Here is an 18,196-nt window from a genome sequence, read left to right as displayed (position 1 = left end):
CGTGGGACTCCATTGCCACTTGTCCTGTACTATCGGTCAAGCGCACGGCCAGCAAGGCTACTTTTAGCCGACTTGTCCAATCGACTTGGGAATCCTTTGTACTGTGCATCAGGCAATGTATCTGACATCAATAGTAAACATCTGGAAAAAAAATCATATACGCCATTTATACAACCCCACTACCAACCACTTCCCCCATCCCAAAACAGCACCGACGGTCCAGATGCCGGAAACACGAATTGCCAGGAACAAATATGATTTCTCGCACCACACAACACATTGCCGCCACAAAGAGTACACGAAGTATCCCAGGGGTGGATATCAAATCATTCTCCATCAGATAGCCCTCATCTTCTGTCACCAGCAGATCATACAAATGCTCAAAAAGACTCTCCTTCCAAAATTAAAAGTACTTGAGGTTCTTTTTTTATTACAAGGATGGTGCACACTACACACCATTATACACACATCACACTCATACACCCACGAGTACACATATTATCACACTCCTATAAATAAATTATTGAAAACACTCGTGTGTATAAATTATGGATACCAAGATTTGAACACTGGTGAGTGAAATATCATCATGCCTCCATCACCACACGCTTCCATTCTGGTATCTCAAATTTCAAGTATGATGGTTAATATAGAGGTGAAAATAGACCTGAGCATAGGCCAGCCAGGCTCGAGCCGGACTGATTCATTTTAAGCCTAAAATGACTGCTCAAACCTGGCCCCAAAATCCCACTGGACAGGGCCATGCTGGTGCTAGGTTGGGCCGCTTGAAGAATTTTGCATGTAAAAATAATTAGATTTAATGTTTCGGGCTGGGCTCGGGCCATTTTTGGGCTGGTCTTTTTGCCCTCAGGTCTAGCCGAAAAGAACATATCCACTAAAAAAGGAAAATAAACATATTCTTTAAGATAATGGAAACCGTCATTTATTTCACTAATTAGATTTCAAAATTCTATAGATTTAGTCAGTTATCTCTCCACTGATTTACTTTAATATTCTCATTATGCACACCCAAACAAATATATAATATATCATGCAAATATATTATGACCACTGGAATGTTGAGACAAATTTGCCTGAAATAGATCCTATACATGCATGTGCGATTGATCATGTAACAATTTTATTTGGATCCAAATATCTATTTTTTTTCTAAAATATATGTCACTCTACGATTTGATTTCAAGTTGATAGAGCTCTCACCCCTAGGAAGCAGTAAAACAAATAAAAAGAGATGCTGAAAAATATAAATGAATTTTGTTTTTCCCCTCAAAAAACATGAAACACACGGGCCACACCATCCATCCAACATGGTCAATTAACAAATTGCCAAAGCCCACCTCGTTGACCCTTACAACCCAGTTCTCTCTCTCTCGCCGCCGGCCTCTGCCCGTCCCCCTCCCCACTATATAACCGCCCTCGCCTTCCGTCCCTCGTCTTCCCTTCTCACCCAACCCCCCCGGCCGTTCCCACCACCTCTCTCTGACGCACGCAGAGACGCGCCGATAAACGCAGGGCGCGGCCACTACCCCACGGCTCTTTCGTTTCGCGCGCTGCCTGTTCTCCAAGAAACAGGGGAGGCTGACCAATGGGGGACGACATGGAAGCATCGGAGGCGGGATGCGGCTGGCTGACTTGGAGAGCGGCGGCGCTCGCCGTGCTCGCGTGGGTGCTGCTGCACGTGGCGGCGCGCGTCGCCGACACGCTGTGGTGGCGTCCTCGGCGTCTGGAGGCGCACTTCGCGGCGCAGGGCGTGCGCGGGCCGCCGTACCGGTTCTTGCTGGGGTCCGTGAAGGAGATGGTGGGGCTGATGGCGGAGGCCTCGTCGAAGCCCATGTCGCCGCCCACCTCCCACAACGCGCTCCCCCGCGTCCTCGCCTTCTACCACTACTGGCGGAAGATCTACGGTGCGTGGCCTCTCCGCCTCTTGCTTTCTCCCATGTGTTACATACATCAAGCGCGCACACGACGAGCATGTGTCGTCTGCGCGCACCCGTTTGATTGCTCATCTTTTTGGGCGGTTTTGGTTGCATCTTGGTGATCTGTTCCCTCCCTCCCTGTCCGCTTTCCGGCTCTTCTCTCTCCTCTCAGAATTGCTCTGTGTGTGTCTGTTTGCGGCCAGGGATCGGCTTTTGTCTCTTGTTGTCAGCACAGCACAGCACAGCGCAGCTTCTCTCTCTTCTCTCTCTATCCATTTGCGCGTATGGGGCTTATGGTATTTACTCTGAGTTCTCCCCCTCTTCGTTCTCCACAAACATCTCCTTAATTTCACCTCAGTTGCCTGCTATGCTGCCATTGCTGCTGCTGCTACTCTTGTCCTTCCCCTGTTCGCCTTGCCCCTCTGGTTCTTGCATTCAATGGGCTGGGCTTGGATCATGAGCAGAGCACATGGGAGAAAAAAAAATACTCTAGTACAAGTCTTTTCCTTTTCTTTTCTTTGGTTCTTGTGTTTTCGGTTGCGGCGATCGAGGGTCGATCAGTTGATTGATCGGTGGCGCACATGTGCAGGGCCGACGTTCTTGATATGGTTCGGGCCGACGCCGCGGCTGACGGTGGCGGAGCCGGAGCTGGTGCGCGAGATCTTCCTCACGCGCGCCGAGGCGTTCGACCGCTACGAGGCCCACCCCGTCGTGCGCCAGCTCGAGGGCGACGGGCTCGTCAGCCTCCACGGCGACAAGTGGGGGCTACACCGCCGCGTCCTCACCGACGCCTTCTACCCCGACAACCTCAACGTACGTGCCGTGCTGCTCCACGCTTTCGTGCTGTCCGCGCCGTATGTGCGCCGGCCGATGGCTCTGCTGACGCGAGATGTGGTTTAATTTGCAGCGGCTGGTGCCCCACGTCGGCAGGTCGGTGGCGGCGCTGGCGGAGAAGTGGAGCGCGATGGCGGCGGCCGGCGGCGGAGAGGTGGAGGTAGACGTGGCGGAGTGGTTCCAGGCGGTCACGGAGGAGGCCATCACGCGCGCCACCTTCGGCCGCAGCTACGACGACGGTCGCGTCGTGTTCGCCATGCAAGGCCAGCTCATGGCCTTCGCCTCCGAGGCCTTCCGCAAGGTCCTCGTCCCCGGCTACCGGTACGGCGCTCCCTCTCCGGCGCCATTGACGCTTCTCCTCCAATCGGGTCTCCGATGCTGAAGACACCAACTGACCAAGAAGATGCGTTCTTTCAGGTTCTTGCCGACCAAGAAGAACTGGCAGTCGTGGAAGCTGGACAGGGAGATCAGGCGGAGCCTGACCAGGCTCATCGCCCGGCGCAGCGACGAGGCCAAGGAGAAGGCCGACGACAACGACAGCTTCCGCGACTTGCTTGGCGCCATGATCAATGCTGGCGAGAGGAAGACGCGAGCGCCGTCGCCGAAGGCGATTCCAGTGGAGGACATGCTGGAGGAATGTAAGACGTTCTTCTTCGCCGGGAAGCAGACCACGACGAATCTCCTGACCTGGGCCACCGTGCTCCTCGCCATGCACCCGGAGTGGCAGGAGCGCGCCCGCCGAGAGGTCCTTGAAGTCTGCGGCGCCGACGAGCTCCCCTCCAAGGAGCACCTCCCCAAGCTGAAGACGGTGAGTCCCACAGCCATCTCCGCTACAAAATTCTTCAATCCCACCAGTTCCTTGCAAGCGATGCCGTCGATTTCCAAATTTGCTATAGTGGACATTTTGGTCATTCCAGGGTCTGACATACAGTGTTCTATGTTTTTCTTGCGACAGCTTGGCATGATCATGAACGAGACCCTCCGGTTATACCCGCCGGCGGTGGCCACCATCCGCCGCGCCAAGATGGACGTCCAGCTCTCGGACGGGTGCATGATCCCCCGCGACATGGAGCTGCTCATCCCGATCATGGCCATCCACCACGACGCGAGGTTCTGGGGCCTGGACGCGGCACAGTTCAACCCCGCGCGGTTCGCCGGCGGCACGGCTAGAGCAGCGAAGCACCCCTTGGCGTTCATCCCGTTCGGGCTAGGCTCCCGGATGTGCATAGGCCAAAACTTGGCCCGGCTGGAAGCCAAGATCACCATGGCCATCCTGCTGCAACGCTTTGAGATCCGGACATCTCCGAACTACATCCACGCGCCGACGGTCCTGATGCTCCTCTACCCGCAATACGGAGCGCCCGTGGTCCTCCGCCCTCGTTCCTTTCATCCGTTGGATCTGGCAGCCTCGTTCATTTCCACGAGGCAGGAGGGCTGAGGAGCAGTGTTATCTGGATAAGTGTCAGAATTTAATTCGGATTTAGATATCTGAATTAGTAAAAAAAAATTAAACACAAGCATCCAAATAACACTGCTGAGTAGCCGTGGGACGCCCTGTGCCCCGCAAAACCTGTCGCGAATGACCCAACCGCCCCTCCCTCAATCCCTGTGTATATTCCAAGTGATAGAAAAAGCCAAGAAGCACTAAGTTTTTGTTCTAGCCTGTCCCTCGGGGCCCACCCAGGTTGCCCAGAAATGCCCTCCTTAACAGACCAGATCAGACAGACCCAGGTTTTGAAGATTTGATGACACACAAGGTGAGGCCCTACTCCCCTGTTTTGTTGCCTTGCCCATGGCATCTGGTGTATGTATTTGTATAGAGGTTTATTCCATCTTCTTCTCTGGTAGTAGTAGCAGAGAAGAAAAATGCAAGAAAAAAATATAATCCTACATGAATCTCATCTGTCCATCCACCCAATATACATTCATGTGTTGACTCTATTAGGTACCTTATAATTTTTCACTTATTTCTGTAGTACGAATTTTAACGTAAATAAACGGTAATACTGTACAAGGGCCAGAGAAATGAGGTAGTGTCTTTCTATGCTGACAAGCCTTGGGTTGTATGGTCAGTGGAGATGGTTATATCTCTTAACGTCGGGTTTGTTTTGTGTGTGTTGTATTAAGGTGAGATTTTCTTTCAATAGTATGCGATGTATCGATTGACAACGAAACATCTATAGCAACTTTGTCAATCTCCAATATTTGCATCTACGGTCTTCAATAAATTACTTATAAATACATATATGGTGGTATAAATATACGTGTGGTGTTTAAAAAAAAAAACTAAATCTAGTAGCAGCTGAACGAACCCATGCACTGACCAGGCAGAGGCGTGGGGCCGGGCCGGGCCGGACGGGCGGGGAACAGCAGCCAGACCGGGGTGGGGCGCAGCGGCGATGCAAGCGGCTGGGGAGACTGGCGTGCGCCTGCCTGTCCTTGGGGGCTAGCTGTCACTGCCGCAAGGAGCATTCCAAACAGTTGCGCAAACGGACAACGCCGCTAAGATCCACGGCCTCCACGCTGTTCTTCCCCTCTCTTTCTTGCATAATTTTTTTTAGATTTCTGGCAGTCGACGATGAATGGTGGTGGTATAGTATAGCCAGGTTCTATTTTATCTTGTTGTAATGTATGATGTTGTTTTCCTTTGAAAAATTGAATAGGAGCATTGGCATTAACTCAAGGCGTATGTAGGTTAAACGGACATGCTCTAGAGAAACTTGAGTTCTTAGGATTTTTTGACTTAATATTTTTTTTAAAAATACCAATATAACTCGTATACGTACACACTTATAACACTACACACGTTCTTGTTTTTAGTTCTACTATAACTCTACTCTAGATATAAAAGGACTCATTTGGACTTAGAATTACTTTAAAAAAACAAATATAACTTATATACGCAAACACTTATAACACTATGCACATTCTTGTTTTTTATTCTACTAGTTTTTTTTAACTCTACTCTAGATATAAAAGGACTTATTTGGACTTAGAGTCAGTTGTCGTAAATCCCTGTCTATCCCATCTAAAGTCCACGAGCATGTTAATTTCCTTTTCCGGTGAGAATGCGTGTTCTGGACTTTGCAAGTAGGTAAACAGCTCCTTCGAAGCAATTCACACGCAAATAAAATATATTCCTTTGTTGTTGTCGTCAATGTCACTATCGTGCTCTTTTTAAAAACAAAGTATTTAGACAATAGTCAACATGTAATTTTCGTGTACGCAACAATGTTCCGTTGTGCTACCCTATGCAGGATCGGTCCTGATATTTTGATAGCCCAGGACGAGATTAAAAATAGGACCTATTAAATATAAATTTCGAAATATTTATATAGCACAGTGGCTCAAAGCAATAGTGCTATATTTTTTATATCAAATAAATAGCAATTGCATGTATCATATGAAAAAAAAATAACATGCCCCAGTACACAGTAACATAAACAGAGAAAACAAGATACAGACGAGACATATCCCCAGTACACAATAACATAAACAGAGAAAACAAGATGCAGACGAGACATATGGCTCAAATCAATAGTGTTATATTTTTTATATCAAACAAATAGCAATTGCATGTATCATATGGAAAAAATAGCATGCCCCAGTACACAATAACATAAACAGAGAAAACAGATGCAGACGAGACATATGACTATATGAGAGGGTAAAATAAAGATATACTTCTCAGTCAAATATCTGTATTTGTCAGCACCAAGATTAGCAATCACGACACCATCACCCAACTTGAAAACAGAAGCCAGCTTATCATAAATCTAAAACAAATATAAGAATATGATTATACATGTTAGAGACAATGAATATAGCTAAGCTTACAAAGTAAAATAGCATATGAATGTAACTTTACCTATGGAGATCATCTGAAACAATTTATTCTAACATTTGCAGAAGCGAAGTCACTAATGATGGTATTAATATCAATCTCATCTAGCCAATTCTTCTTAATGCATAAGGTCGCCAAACCAGTTAGCCTTTCTTGAAACATTACTGACCTCAAATAGTTCTTCAATAACTTCAATTTTGAAAAGCTTCTTTCAGCCGATGCCATAGTCACAGGTACAGTAAATAAGATTCGATAAGCAATAGAAACATTAGGATAGCAGCCCACTTCTCTAACAAATTCAAAAACCTCCATAGCAGACATTGTTCTATCCGACAAAGTCAATTGCATAACCCTTAATTTAGATATTAGATCATTTAACTCCACATCAGATGAACCATGTATTGCAAATTTAATGCAGCAATCTGTTAGTTCAATATTATTCAATGACTTCAAGGCGTTTGAACTCAGTAAAAACCTGAATATACCTTGAAACACTTGGAGTTCTTCAAATATATTTTTCAATGAAGTTGTTGCCATATCAACCATGACCAAAAAGTAATTAACTTCAAAGGCCTTCTCAGCTTGCATTATTTCTTCATTGCAATCAATTTCATCAAATTGTTTCTTCCTAAGAGCCCGACGTTTGACTGAAAACGATGGCTTAACACCCATTTCAGATGCAAGGTCTTTGACAATGTTCAAACTAGATGCATACCCTTTATTTCTATACTTGTTGAAGTATTGAATCATACCTTCAATTTGGTGCAAGGCAGAGTCGATGCATATGGATGATGATTGCAACTTCTTGCTCACAGTATTTACAGCAAATAAAATGTTATACCAAATAACCATGCCAAGTATACACTCAAAGCTACCAAGAACATCGAATAATTTTTTTGCATCACTCATGTCCTTGGGTTCGGTATCACAAGCTTGATGTAACTCAGACAAAGCTAACCTTAGATGAGAAGCTTGATATCTAATTGCTTTAACACTGTTGATTCGACTCTCTCAACAGGTATTTCTCAATGATTTCACAGTTAAACTTGGAACATGATCAAGCAAAACTTTTCATCTTTTGGTAGAACCAGAAAATAATACATATATTCGTTGCACAATACCGAAAAATGAAATAGCTTTAACACATGATTTTACCATATCACAAAGAGTGAGATTAAGACTGTGGCAAGCACATGGCATATACAAAGCTCTTGGATTGATATCAAGCAACCTTTTTTTACCCCCTGGTGTTTTCCTCTCATATTTGAACCGTTGTCGTAACCTTGACCCCTTATATCACCAATATTAAGACCAAATGACTTCATAGACTCGAACAATACATTAAAAAGCCCCAAACCAGATGTGTCATCCACCTTCAAGAACCCCAGAAAGCACTCCTCAATTTTTGTTTCTCTCTTAGACATATTAACACATCGAATTATCAAAGTCATTTGTTCTTCATGACTCACATCAGAGGTACAGTCAAGGATAATGGAGAAATATTTGGCTTCTTTGACAATCTTTAAGATAGTATTTGTAACATTGGAAGCCAAAAGAGAAATCAACTCATTCTGAATTTTGTGACTGAGATAATGATAATGAATTTCATTGTTTTGAATACGCCTAAGGTGGTTTTGCATTATCAAATTAAATTCTACAATCATCTCAACACAAGCTAAGAAATTACCATTGTTATCATTGTAAAGCTGCTCACTGGATCCTCTAAAAGCCAAATTTCGTTTACCAAGATATTTCACAATAGCAACTATTCGAAACAAAACTTGCTTCAACCATTCTTTCTCCTTTGTGATTTCCTGTTGGAAATCTTTGTCAGTTGTTTCATTTTTGCTCAATCTAGTACTTAATTCATTCCAAGAGCTCATGCTAGTAATATGCTCGACACTAGTTTCATGTTCTTTGAGCCTTTCGCTGAGATGCCTCCAATCTCTAAATCCATTATCTCCTAATGAACTCTTGCTATTGTTAGATTTGAAAATCTTACAACAGAAGCAAAACACTTTGTCAACATGCTTAGAATAAACCAACCATATTCTGTCATGTACCTCTCCATTATTATTCTAGAATAATGAGCATACAAAAAATGTCTTGAGTTACCATCTAAAGGGAATTTAAGATTTTCTTCTCTTATAGGTCCCTTCTCAACTAATACGTCCCTTGCTTTGTTATCAAGATTACCCCAATTTCTTGGATCATAGATATCCATAGAAAAAATCGGTTGTTCATCAACACTAGCAGATGAATTAAATATATGCTCATGATCACTCACATTATTATCATCCCCATTGGTGTCAATATTTTCTTCTGTAGGGCATTGGTCTTCTAAATTCCCATTAGGTTGTTCCTCCACAACAACTATCGCCAACTCATCTGAGTTCCTTGAACTGCTCGTATTACTCTTAAAAAATTTGTCAATGGCTACCTTTTGTGATTCCACCAACTCATCTACTCGTTTCCTTTTTTCCTTTTTTTCACTGCCAGATGCATACTTTCTAGAAGACATAATTCAAGAATATGCTGAAAATTAAAAAAGAAAATACATTAGCGGTTGAAATACTAAAAGGATCACCAATTAGACGACTAAGACGAGTTATTGTCTCACCGATTAGGCCAAGTCGCTGTCTCACCGTTATCACCAATTCGTCGATTAAGACGAGCCACCGTCTCCCCGTTGAAAATTGAAACAAATTAACAATTGATATGCATACTTTAGGAATTAATCACGGACAGATGGACTGTCGGACACGGACTCACCAGACACCAGTCACCAGTCACCACCACGATCCATGGTCGACGAACAATGTCGGCACAAGTCGCACCACGTCACACCGCAGATGGCAGTCGGCAGACCAGACCACGCATCCACGCCGTCACTCCGGTAGCGCGTCTGCGCGCGCGGTGTTCGTGTCGGTCTTGGCAAGGAGACATCGATTGGCGTTGGGCTGTTGGCGTCTTGGCGAATTGACGATGGTCGTCGATCAATGGAACGGCAAAGGCCAACGGACAACGCGACGCGACTGGGCGACTGGGCGTCGGGCTACTGGTCTTACGCAGAGCAGGACGGCAGGAAGCCAGGAACTCTGGTCCGGCAGTCTGGCGGAGCGAGTACGCGAATGCGATGGCCGACGGGCGTCTAGCACCGTGGCACGGCCGCACGGGATCGGGAATTCGGGATGTTCACCATTCACGCCGAGTCACCGACGTTGACTGCCGTCTGCCCACACGCTCGCCACGCGCCGCGCGCGGATGGATGAGGACGAGTGGACGACCTGGGGCTGGGCCGCATGCGCATGCACCAAGTACAGGAAAACCTAATTTTTCTGAGTGACATATACTGATATACATATGGGTGGGGCCCCTGGGTTTTGGAGGCCTGGGGCGACTGCTCCGCTTGCCCCCCCCCCCAGGGCCGGGCTTGACCCTATCCACGAGAGGCAGATCCAGGGGCTGGGGTTCAAGCTCCCTCCCCTAATGGCTATCATACCCTTGTAGCCCCCTCCCTCCTCTTTTTTCATTTTTTGTAAGAGAAGAAGATGTCAAAGATTTATTTTTATAATATGTCCGTAATTAGATTGTGGTATCTTTGAGATCAGGGATCGAGCACAAAGCAAGACACGTGATATAGATCGGTTTAGGTTATCAGCTAGAGTAATACCCTATGCCATGTATGGAGGTTGATGTATATATATTCTCTCAAGTACAAACAAGGTGACTAGAATTATTATAAAGAGTAGATCGGATCTAAACTAAATTAGAGTTGAAATCGCCGAATATCTCCTATGGTTTTAGTGCTTGCGTCTAGTTAAGTTGTGTTGAAGTGCTCTAGGCTGTCAAAGTTGTGGGTTTTTTTTTAGAAGTTGTCCTTTCAAGGATCTGAGTCCCCGCCTTATATAGGTCATGGCACTATCATGAATCTTGCCATAGTCGATGAGGAGTCATCCGTCTTGTCGATCAAGACAAGCCAGCCGAATCTAGCTTAGATACTAGCCGTACTCAAGTCGGTTAACCCAATCGAGGCCTTCCTAGCATGGGCTTTTGTGATCTCTGAGTATACCAGGTCTCACAGATTCAACTCTGTAATATCCAGAATCGCTAAAGATGCGAACAAGATATCCTATCCATATATGATGTACTCCTTATACGTATTTACCCTATAGTTAGATATTTGACAGTAGCCCCCTAACTCTGCTCAGCAAGGAGGATTTCCACAGGCATCTACTCGAGTACTGCAAAGTCCAAACCGGGTCGAGTAAGGTAGATCAAGCATGCAGTCGAAAGAATGGAGCAAAGAAAAGCTCTGTTCCGAGTATCGAGTGTGTGAGGAACCTTCCAAATAATATTCTAATTAATCACCAGGAGGATCATTATTCATAATCACAACCTCGATGATTAAACAGAATATCATCCCGGTAGTCCCGGCACGTGTTTTGTGCCCAAGATCGGAACACATGCCTTCCAACATTTAGCATCGCAACATAGCTTAAGAAATAGCAAGTAACTAAAGCTATATTACAAGTTCTTAAGTATACAACTATTTTCAACAATTTACATCAAAAGGTAACAATAACTATGATGCGGAAACATAAACCTATACAACAAAAGAGAGTGGAGCCACATGCCCTTAGGCTCCACCCCAAAAGCATGACCTCCAAGAGTAGGATGCACTACTCTTGCCCGCCACCTTGATCGGCAGGCACGAAGTAGCCAAACACCGGCTCTTCCTCACCAGTAGCACCTGAAAACGCAGGCTTGAGTACGAAGGTACTCGCAAGACTTAAGCCATATAGAGCACATATACATAGCTTGACTCCAAGGATTATGCATTGAACCATTAGCAAGGAAAAGCCACATGGTTAAGTTAAACATAAGCGGTAAGCAACCTAGACATATAGGTGTGTGCAACTAACTTAACCAACAAAAACATAACTCTACCCTGCCATAACCAACTGAACATAAATAAACAGAACCATTATGAACATGCATGTAACAAAGACCAACTCAACCATCTCCCACATATCCAACAATCAACCACAAGCGAAAACTCTACGACCGATGCAGATGAAATAATAGCATGCTCATGACCGAGAGCGCGGCATTTCGAAATGTTTTTACACCCTGCAGGGGGATACTCCTAGACCCAACGACTTGAGGACCATACGACTTGCATGACCACACAGATCCATACAAGGGGATACTCATGTCAAGCTTTCTCAATAAGCCCCAACCATTTGGATCGTGCATCGCTCGATGTGGAGGTACTAGAACTACTCTCGGAGCAAACTAGCACCTCTTACAAGCCCACCCACTCACACCGTCGATGTTCAGGCCCAAATGATCACAGCTACATAGGTATTCAGCTCGTCTTACCATTAGATGGGCATGTGGTGAGTAAGGTAAGTGCTAAAGCCAACGGCACCGACGGACGGCCTTAAACGATGCAAGCGGTCTACGGTTTCCGGGTTCCTCTCCCGAACTACCCCGAGAAACTCCTCCGGAGCAGAAAACACCCCTAACACCACCCACATCTCGCCTCATACTCACCACTCATCCAACCATCTCAATCATCATTAAGCATTTGTATCCATAAGTGAGCCCTATGCTCGCGAACAACGGATGCGCCATCATTCGACTTCTACCGTGGACCTATGCATTGCTAAGCATATCGAAAGACTCTTAGACATCGGCCAAGCTACCAAGATTACAAGGATATGGATATGCAATTTAACATAGGTTCTACCCCACCAACTTGACATTGACTTACTAACCATGCAAACATACATAAGGCATAGCTTATCAATTTTAAACTTTATTCAATTGAACAAAAGGGTGCAATATGCTTAGTTGCTTGCCTTGCTGCTCAGGTGGCTGCCTATAATTGTCCAAGCAACACTCGCAGAAATTTGGAAGATTAGAGGCGTCTTCAACCACGGTCGTATCACACTCCGGCTCATTGTTCACTAAAGAAAAGCGTATGCAATGATGAGCATTAGTGAAATGCAATAATGCATGCTATAATATGCATATGATGAATTGCCATAAAATATGTCATATAAAGCATGAAAACATTTTTCTTAGTTAAACCAAATCATAAGGAGACTAGAAAAATTGGTTTCACTCATTTTGAACTTGTAAAGAATTAGTGCCGAATTAAAGAAGCCTTAACCTAATTAATTAATCTCAGAAATTTGATTAACTATTTAATGGCTAAGGATATTTTTAATGGGTAGAGGAGGTTATTGTGAAACAAAAAAATTGGTTTCATAAGTTTTGGAGCTATGGAGAATTTACTATGAATTTTACAAGTTATCAGCATAAAAGAAAAAAAAGCTGATGAACAGTAAATCCGGATACTCCGGGTACCGGAGTCTCCAGATGACCCTCCGGGCGGAGCTCTCTGTTATTTTTGACTGGGAGTCGCTCGGACCCTCCGGGTTAACTCGGAGAATCCGGGTGGCTCCAGAACAGCTCGTTTGAGAGGGGAAAAACTTGGCCAAAATGATTTGCGAACTTCTCCATACCAAAAGGAAACATCTTAGAGCTAATTTAAGGGTCCTAGAACTCACTACCTAACCTAGAAACTCAATTCCTAACTCAAATTCATCCAAATACTCAAATTAGGTCTAAAGCATCAAAAATACCCAAACTTCACCAGCTAGCTCCAAATTCGGATTTTGACCAACCAAATGCGTATCCAAGCCATGGGAAGCCTAGAAGACTTACCCAAGGTGCTTTGCCGAGGTTGGGGACTGCCGGAAGAAGGAGGAAACGGTGGGAAATCGAAAACTCCGGTGTTCCTTGAGCTTCAACCAAGAACACCAAAAGACGACAAAATCGGCTCGAATCCTTCGGGAAAACAAAAATGAATTGGAGGAATGGATAGCTTATGAGCTCGTGATCGCAATGGTACCACATGCTTACCTCAAATCCTTCTCTTGAGGTTGGATTTTGGGAGAGAGGGAGAGAGAGCTTGAGAGGGAGAGAGGGGGCAGCTCCCCTGTGCTTGCTTGGCCGGTTGAGCATGGGTGGGAGTGAGGACACGGGAGAGAGGGAGTGGGAGCAGGTGGCTGCACGTGAGTGAGGGAGAGTGAGTGAGGTGTGGGGCCGGCCAGCTAGGTGGGTCCCACATGTAAAAGAAAGAAATCTATTTTAACTGCGAAATTCATTCTTTTCTCTCCCGAATTCACTTCTCTCATACGAGTTACTTTAAACGAATTGCACTAGTGCGCCAAAACAAATTTTCCTCGAGTTTAATCATGATGCTAATGACGCACAATTAAGCTTAATCATGCAATTATGGAATTTAGGACGTGATAGAGTGAAACGCTATTGAGTCGAGCGTCCTGCCGTTATCCGCACTCGAGACTTGAGAAAGTCTTGAAAACTCGACTTTCCGACATCCGTCTCTAAGTAGAGTTAAAAAGGACATCTCCAAAATTAAACATTGAGTATAGGAGCATTCAATGCACTCAGATGGGTGTGTAGAGATTCGCACAACGGCATCATCTTGTCTTTCACGCCGAACGAGGGGCCAATAGAGGCAGTTACCAAAGAAAGCATTAAACTCTTAAATATTTATCCGTACAAATCTAGACTGTAGCCATTCTTCACCCTTGCACCACCATTTCTTTCACTCAAGCCTGTAAGGATCCGTGACATTCTAAGAGGGGCGGAGGAGGGGTGAATTAGGACACTTAAAACCATTCGGCTTCAAAAACTTCACAAGATAAACCTATATAAAATTCTATCTAAATGTGCTCTATACATATCTAGTGTGTCTACTCTACCGTTCAAAAGAGATTACAACATATCTAGGAAGATAAATTGCAAGTATATAAATGCAAAAATGTAAATAAGGTAGAGAGAGCAAATCAGCAGAAGAGATTTTTTCCCCGTGGTATCGATAGCATAAATACCACCCGTAGTCCATGTTGGAGCTCCACCAGGGATATGCTCCTGGTCGCTAAGACTCTTTCGATCACAACTCTTGAGCCACCAAACCACCAAGGCAAGGTATCAAGCCAGATGAGCTAATAAACTACCAAGACAAGATCCCACCACCAGCCTCTCTTCCGGTCACTTACCGTCGTCTTCACTTTAGAGCTTGAGTCACCAAGACAAGGGTCTCCGTGTCCCAGTACAAGCTTCTTACCGTCACTCCACACCAAGTCAGAGGGTCAACAAGCATGAGCCACCAAGGCCCAAGGTGCCGGCGAGTCACCAAGACTCCAAGGTACACGGTAGGATCACTCCTTAATCCACTCTCTAGGAAACAACACCTATCATCACTTTTCTCTAGGCCTAATAATACTAATCACTCACTAATCTATATGCTAATTGCCTTTAATGATCACTTTTACCACTTTGGTGGTTTGGATGTCTTCACAAGCATATATAAGCCTCTCTGGACTGCAGCACATTCAAATGACCAAGTGGATAGGTACTTTATAGACTCAAACCTGCGGACTAGCTGTTGCCCTAACGGCTCAACTTTTCTATATACGCCAGATGATCCGGTGTAAATAGATTGTACTCATTGAACCATCTGGCGTGTACATCCTCCACGAACTAGCCGTTGGAACCCACTCAAATTCATTATGAAAAACATTGGATATTCTGGTGTTGCCTTCAATTCCATCGTCGAACGATCCGGCATGTATACTCTAGCCAACCTAAGCCACTTCTCTCTGTGCAAAATACTCTGGTGTAGTCAATCTTCATAGCCGGACCATCTGGCTTGTATACTCTAGCCAACCTGCACTAATTCTCTCTGTGCAAAATACTCTGGCGTAGCCAATCTTCATCGCCAGACCATCCGGTGTATTCAACCACGCCAAACAATCAGTTGACACCTACTCTAGAACAAATACTCCGACGCAACCATCCGATGTGTACCACTCTGAGCGCCGAACCATCTGGCATGCATATATTCTTCTCCCAACCGAGCCATTTCTTCTCTACACAAAACACTCCGATGTGTAGAACTTTAGAGTGTCAGACTATCCGGTGTGTAGCTTCTTCAACTCCTTCCTCTGGAATGCTCTGACGTGTACAAACCTCTGTGCATCAGACCATCTGGTTTGTTCTTCAACTTTTTCCTTCTCTATCAGAAACACTCCGGCGTGTACACCTTACTGATCGCTGAACCATCCGGCGTGTACAACTTTTTTGAGATATCTCCAATTCAATCAATCTTTGTCCCGGCTTCGGCGACTTCTTTATGTATTGCATCCATGGGACCTACTTAAGCATATACTTGACAGACTTGTTAGTCTCATTGACTATGTTGTCATTAATCACCAAAATCACATACATGCCCTAAGAGGACCAAGTTTGCTACAATCTCTCTCTTTTTGGTGATTGATGACAACACAACCAAAGCAAGTGGAAAATAAATGATACCAACTGTAAATGACACAAATATAGCAATAATTTTGTAAAAAGCACAATGCTTTACCACTTTACTTGGATGCATGGTAAGAACAACTAAATATATCAATTGCGAGAAAACTTGTTCTTGTTCTTACTTTCACTTTGTCTCCCTTTTCTCGTGACTCCCCCTTTCTCCATCACCACTATCTCCCTTGATTAATCCACGCAAGAGCTTCTTCTTCCCCCCTTCTCCATCCCCATTATCTCCCTTGATTGACTCATGCAAGAGCTTCTTCTTCTCCCCTTTTGTTGACTTTGGCATCCCTAGTCATCTTACTTCCTTGCTTCTTCTCCTCTAGACATGTCATCTTGCTTATCTTGCTTCTTGCACTTGCTTTGGTCATCAAAATTCTTTCCCTTTATCAACAATCTCTAAAAAAGGCTATAAACACATATTGAACTCAAGGTAAACCGTTAGAGCACATGGGTTCATCGCCCGTTGGAGATTTGAGTACGATGCCAACCCCGAAGCCTGTTTACCAGTTCCTTGACCATTTTTGGCTTTATTTTCTCAATATTTGTCCATTCGGTGATGAATTCTGCTAATACTCTTGACTTGATGCTTGTACGCTATGCATAGTTTACCTCAAACCCATTAAGCTCGATCGCCAATTACGTGATTTGTCCAGTAGTATCCATATTGTGTATAACATCCTTTAGCAGATACGACGTCACGATATTGATCATGTGCACTTGATAATAGTGTTGTAGCTTCCAGGAAGTCATTAGGACGGCATCTAGCAACTTCTGTATTTACGGGTATCATAGTTCAGCATCATGTAGGAATTTTCTCACGTAGTAAACTGGCTTTTAGATCTTGGTCTTCTTCTCGAGGCATTCATGTCCGACCACCAGGACTGTGCTTATGACTTGTGGGGTAGCTGCAATGTACAAAAAGAGCTCATATTTTTCATTAGATGTGGTTAGAATCATCAGAGACAATAAATGCCTTTTTAAGTCTTGAAACTCATTCTTTGGCTCTTCCGTCCACTCGAACCAGCCGTTCTTCTTCAAGCTTAAAGAAGGGCATCCCTCGCTACCCATCTTGGAAATGAATTGACTAAGGGCTACAATGCATCCTGTCAATCTTTAAACTTCTTTCAGTATTTGAGGTGACTATATCTGGTCTAGAGCCTCAATTTTGCTCAGACCGTCCTCAATGCCATGACTTGACACAAGGAAGCCAAGAAGTTTGCTGGACGGAATGCCAAAAATGCGATTCTCAGGGTTAAGCATCATATGGTATTTCCTGAGGTTGTTGAATGTTTCCTTGAGGTCGACATCAATGCATCTTTGGTTCTAGACTTGACTACAATATCATTGACATAAGCTTCAACGTTGCGCCTGATTTAGGGCTGTAAACAATTCTAAATACACTGTCGATAAGTAGCACCATCACTCTTTAAACCAAAATGCATCTTTACATAGCAAAATATACCAAAAGGAGTAATAAAAGCACTTTTCTCTTCATCCTTTATCCCCATGCTATTGGTGATCCTTGAATAGGCATCTAAAAAACACAGCAATTCACAACACACCATAAAGTCGACAATATGGTCGATGCGAGGAAGAGGAAAAGGATCCTTAGGGAAATCTTTGTTGAGATCAGTGAAATCGACACACATTCTCCACTTATTGTTGGCTTTCTTTACAAGGACAGGGTTTGCGAGCCACGTAGGATGATGAACCTCTCGAATGAAGCCCGCTTTAGGAGTTTACCGACCTCCTTCTGGATGGCTTGCTTTCTATATTTCGTAAATCTTCGCTTCTTCTGCACCACCGATTTGGCGTCAGGTTTCACAACTAGTTGATGCTCGATCACCTTCCTAGGGACTCCAGGCATATCGAACGGTTACCATGCAAACACATCTTGGATTGCCTGGAATAAAGTGATGAGCCTAAGTTCCTATTTAGGATCAAGGTCGAACCCTATCTTGGCCATCTTGGCTGATTCAAACGGGTCGAGGGGAACTTCCTAGACACCACCACTTGCCTTCTTGTCCATAGCACCATCGGTGTTCTCTCCTTTTGTGGTGTCGTCAAAATGGGAGGCCTCGATGAGGCTCACAAGTTTGGAGTGCTTGATCTTGGTGGTGGCTTGATGCTTCTAGCAGTTGGACTCTGTGGCTTTCTA

The 18,196-nt window shown here is 44.6% G+C and overlaps 1 protein-coding gene across 2 annotated transcripts; it reads left to right on the top strand.

Annotated features, from left to right (window-relative positions):
- Positions 1-1,472: 1,472 nt before the first annotated feature.
- Positions 1,473-5,103, top strand: LOC133918598 (cytochrome P450 734A2-like). Of its 2 annotated transcripts, XR_009909797.1 has the most exons (6): positions 1,473-1,925; positions 2,527-2,750; positions 2,845-3,092; positions 3,189-3,579; positions 3,727-4,528; positions 5,074-5,103. XR_009909797.1 is itself a non-coding variant. In XM_062362548.1 (5 exons), exons 1-5 carry the CDS (start codon positions 1,607-1,609, stop codon positions 4,207-4,209), a joined length of 1,665 nt encoding a protein of 554 aa, XP_062218532.1. In that variant the 5' UTR covers positions 1,473-1,606; the 3' UTR covers positions 4,210-4,661. The 2 variants fall into 2 exon arrangements, 1 of the variants encoding a protein (XP_062218532.1); XM_062362548.1 differs by lacking the exon at positions 5,074-5,103 and having other exon boundaries at positions 3,727-4,661.
- The last annotated feature ends 13,093 nt before the right edge of the window (positions 5,104-18,196 follow it).

Source organism: Phragmites australis, chromosome 5 (assembly GCF_958298935.1).
Source record: "Phragmites australis chromosome 5, lpPhrAust1.1, whole genome shotgun sequence".
NCBI classification, from domain to species: domain Eukaryota; kingdom Viridiplantae; phylum Streptophyta; class Magnoliopsida; order Poales; family Poaceae; genus Phragmites; species Phragmites australis.
Note: the sequence above shows the minus strand (reverse complement) of the source record. Positions and strands in the feature narration are given on the sequence as shown.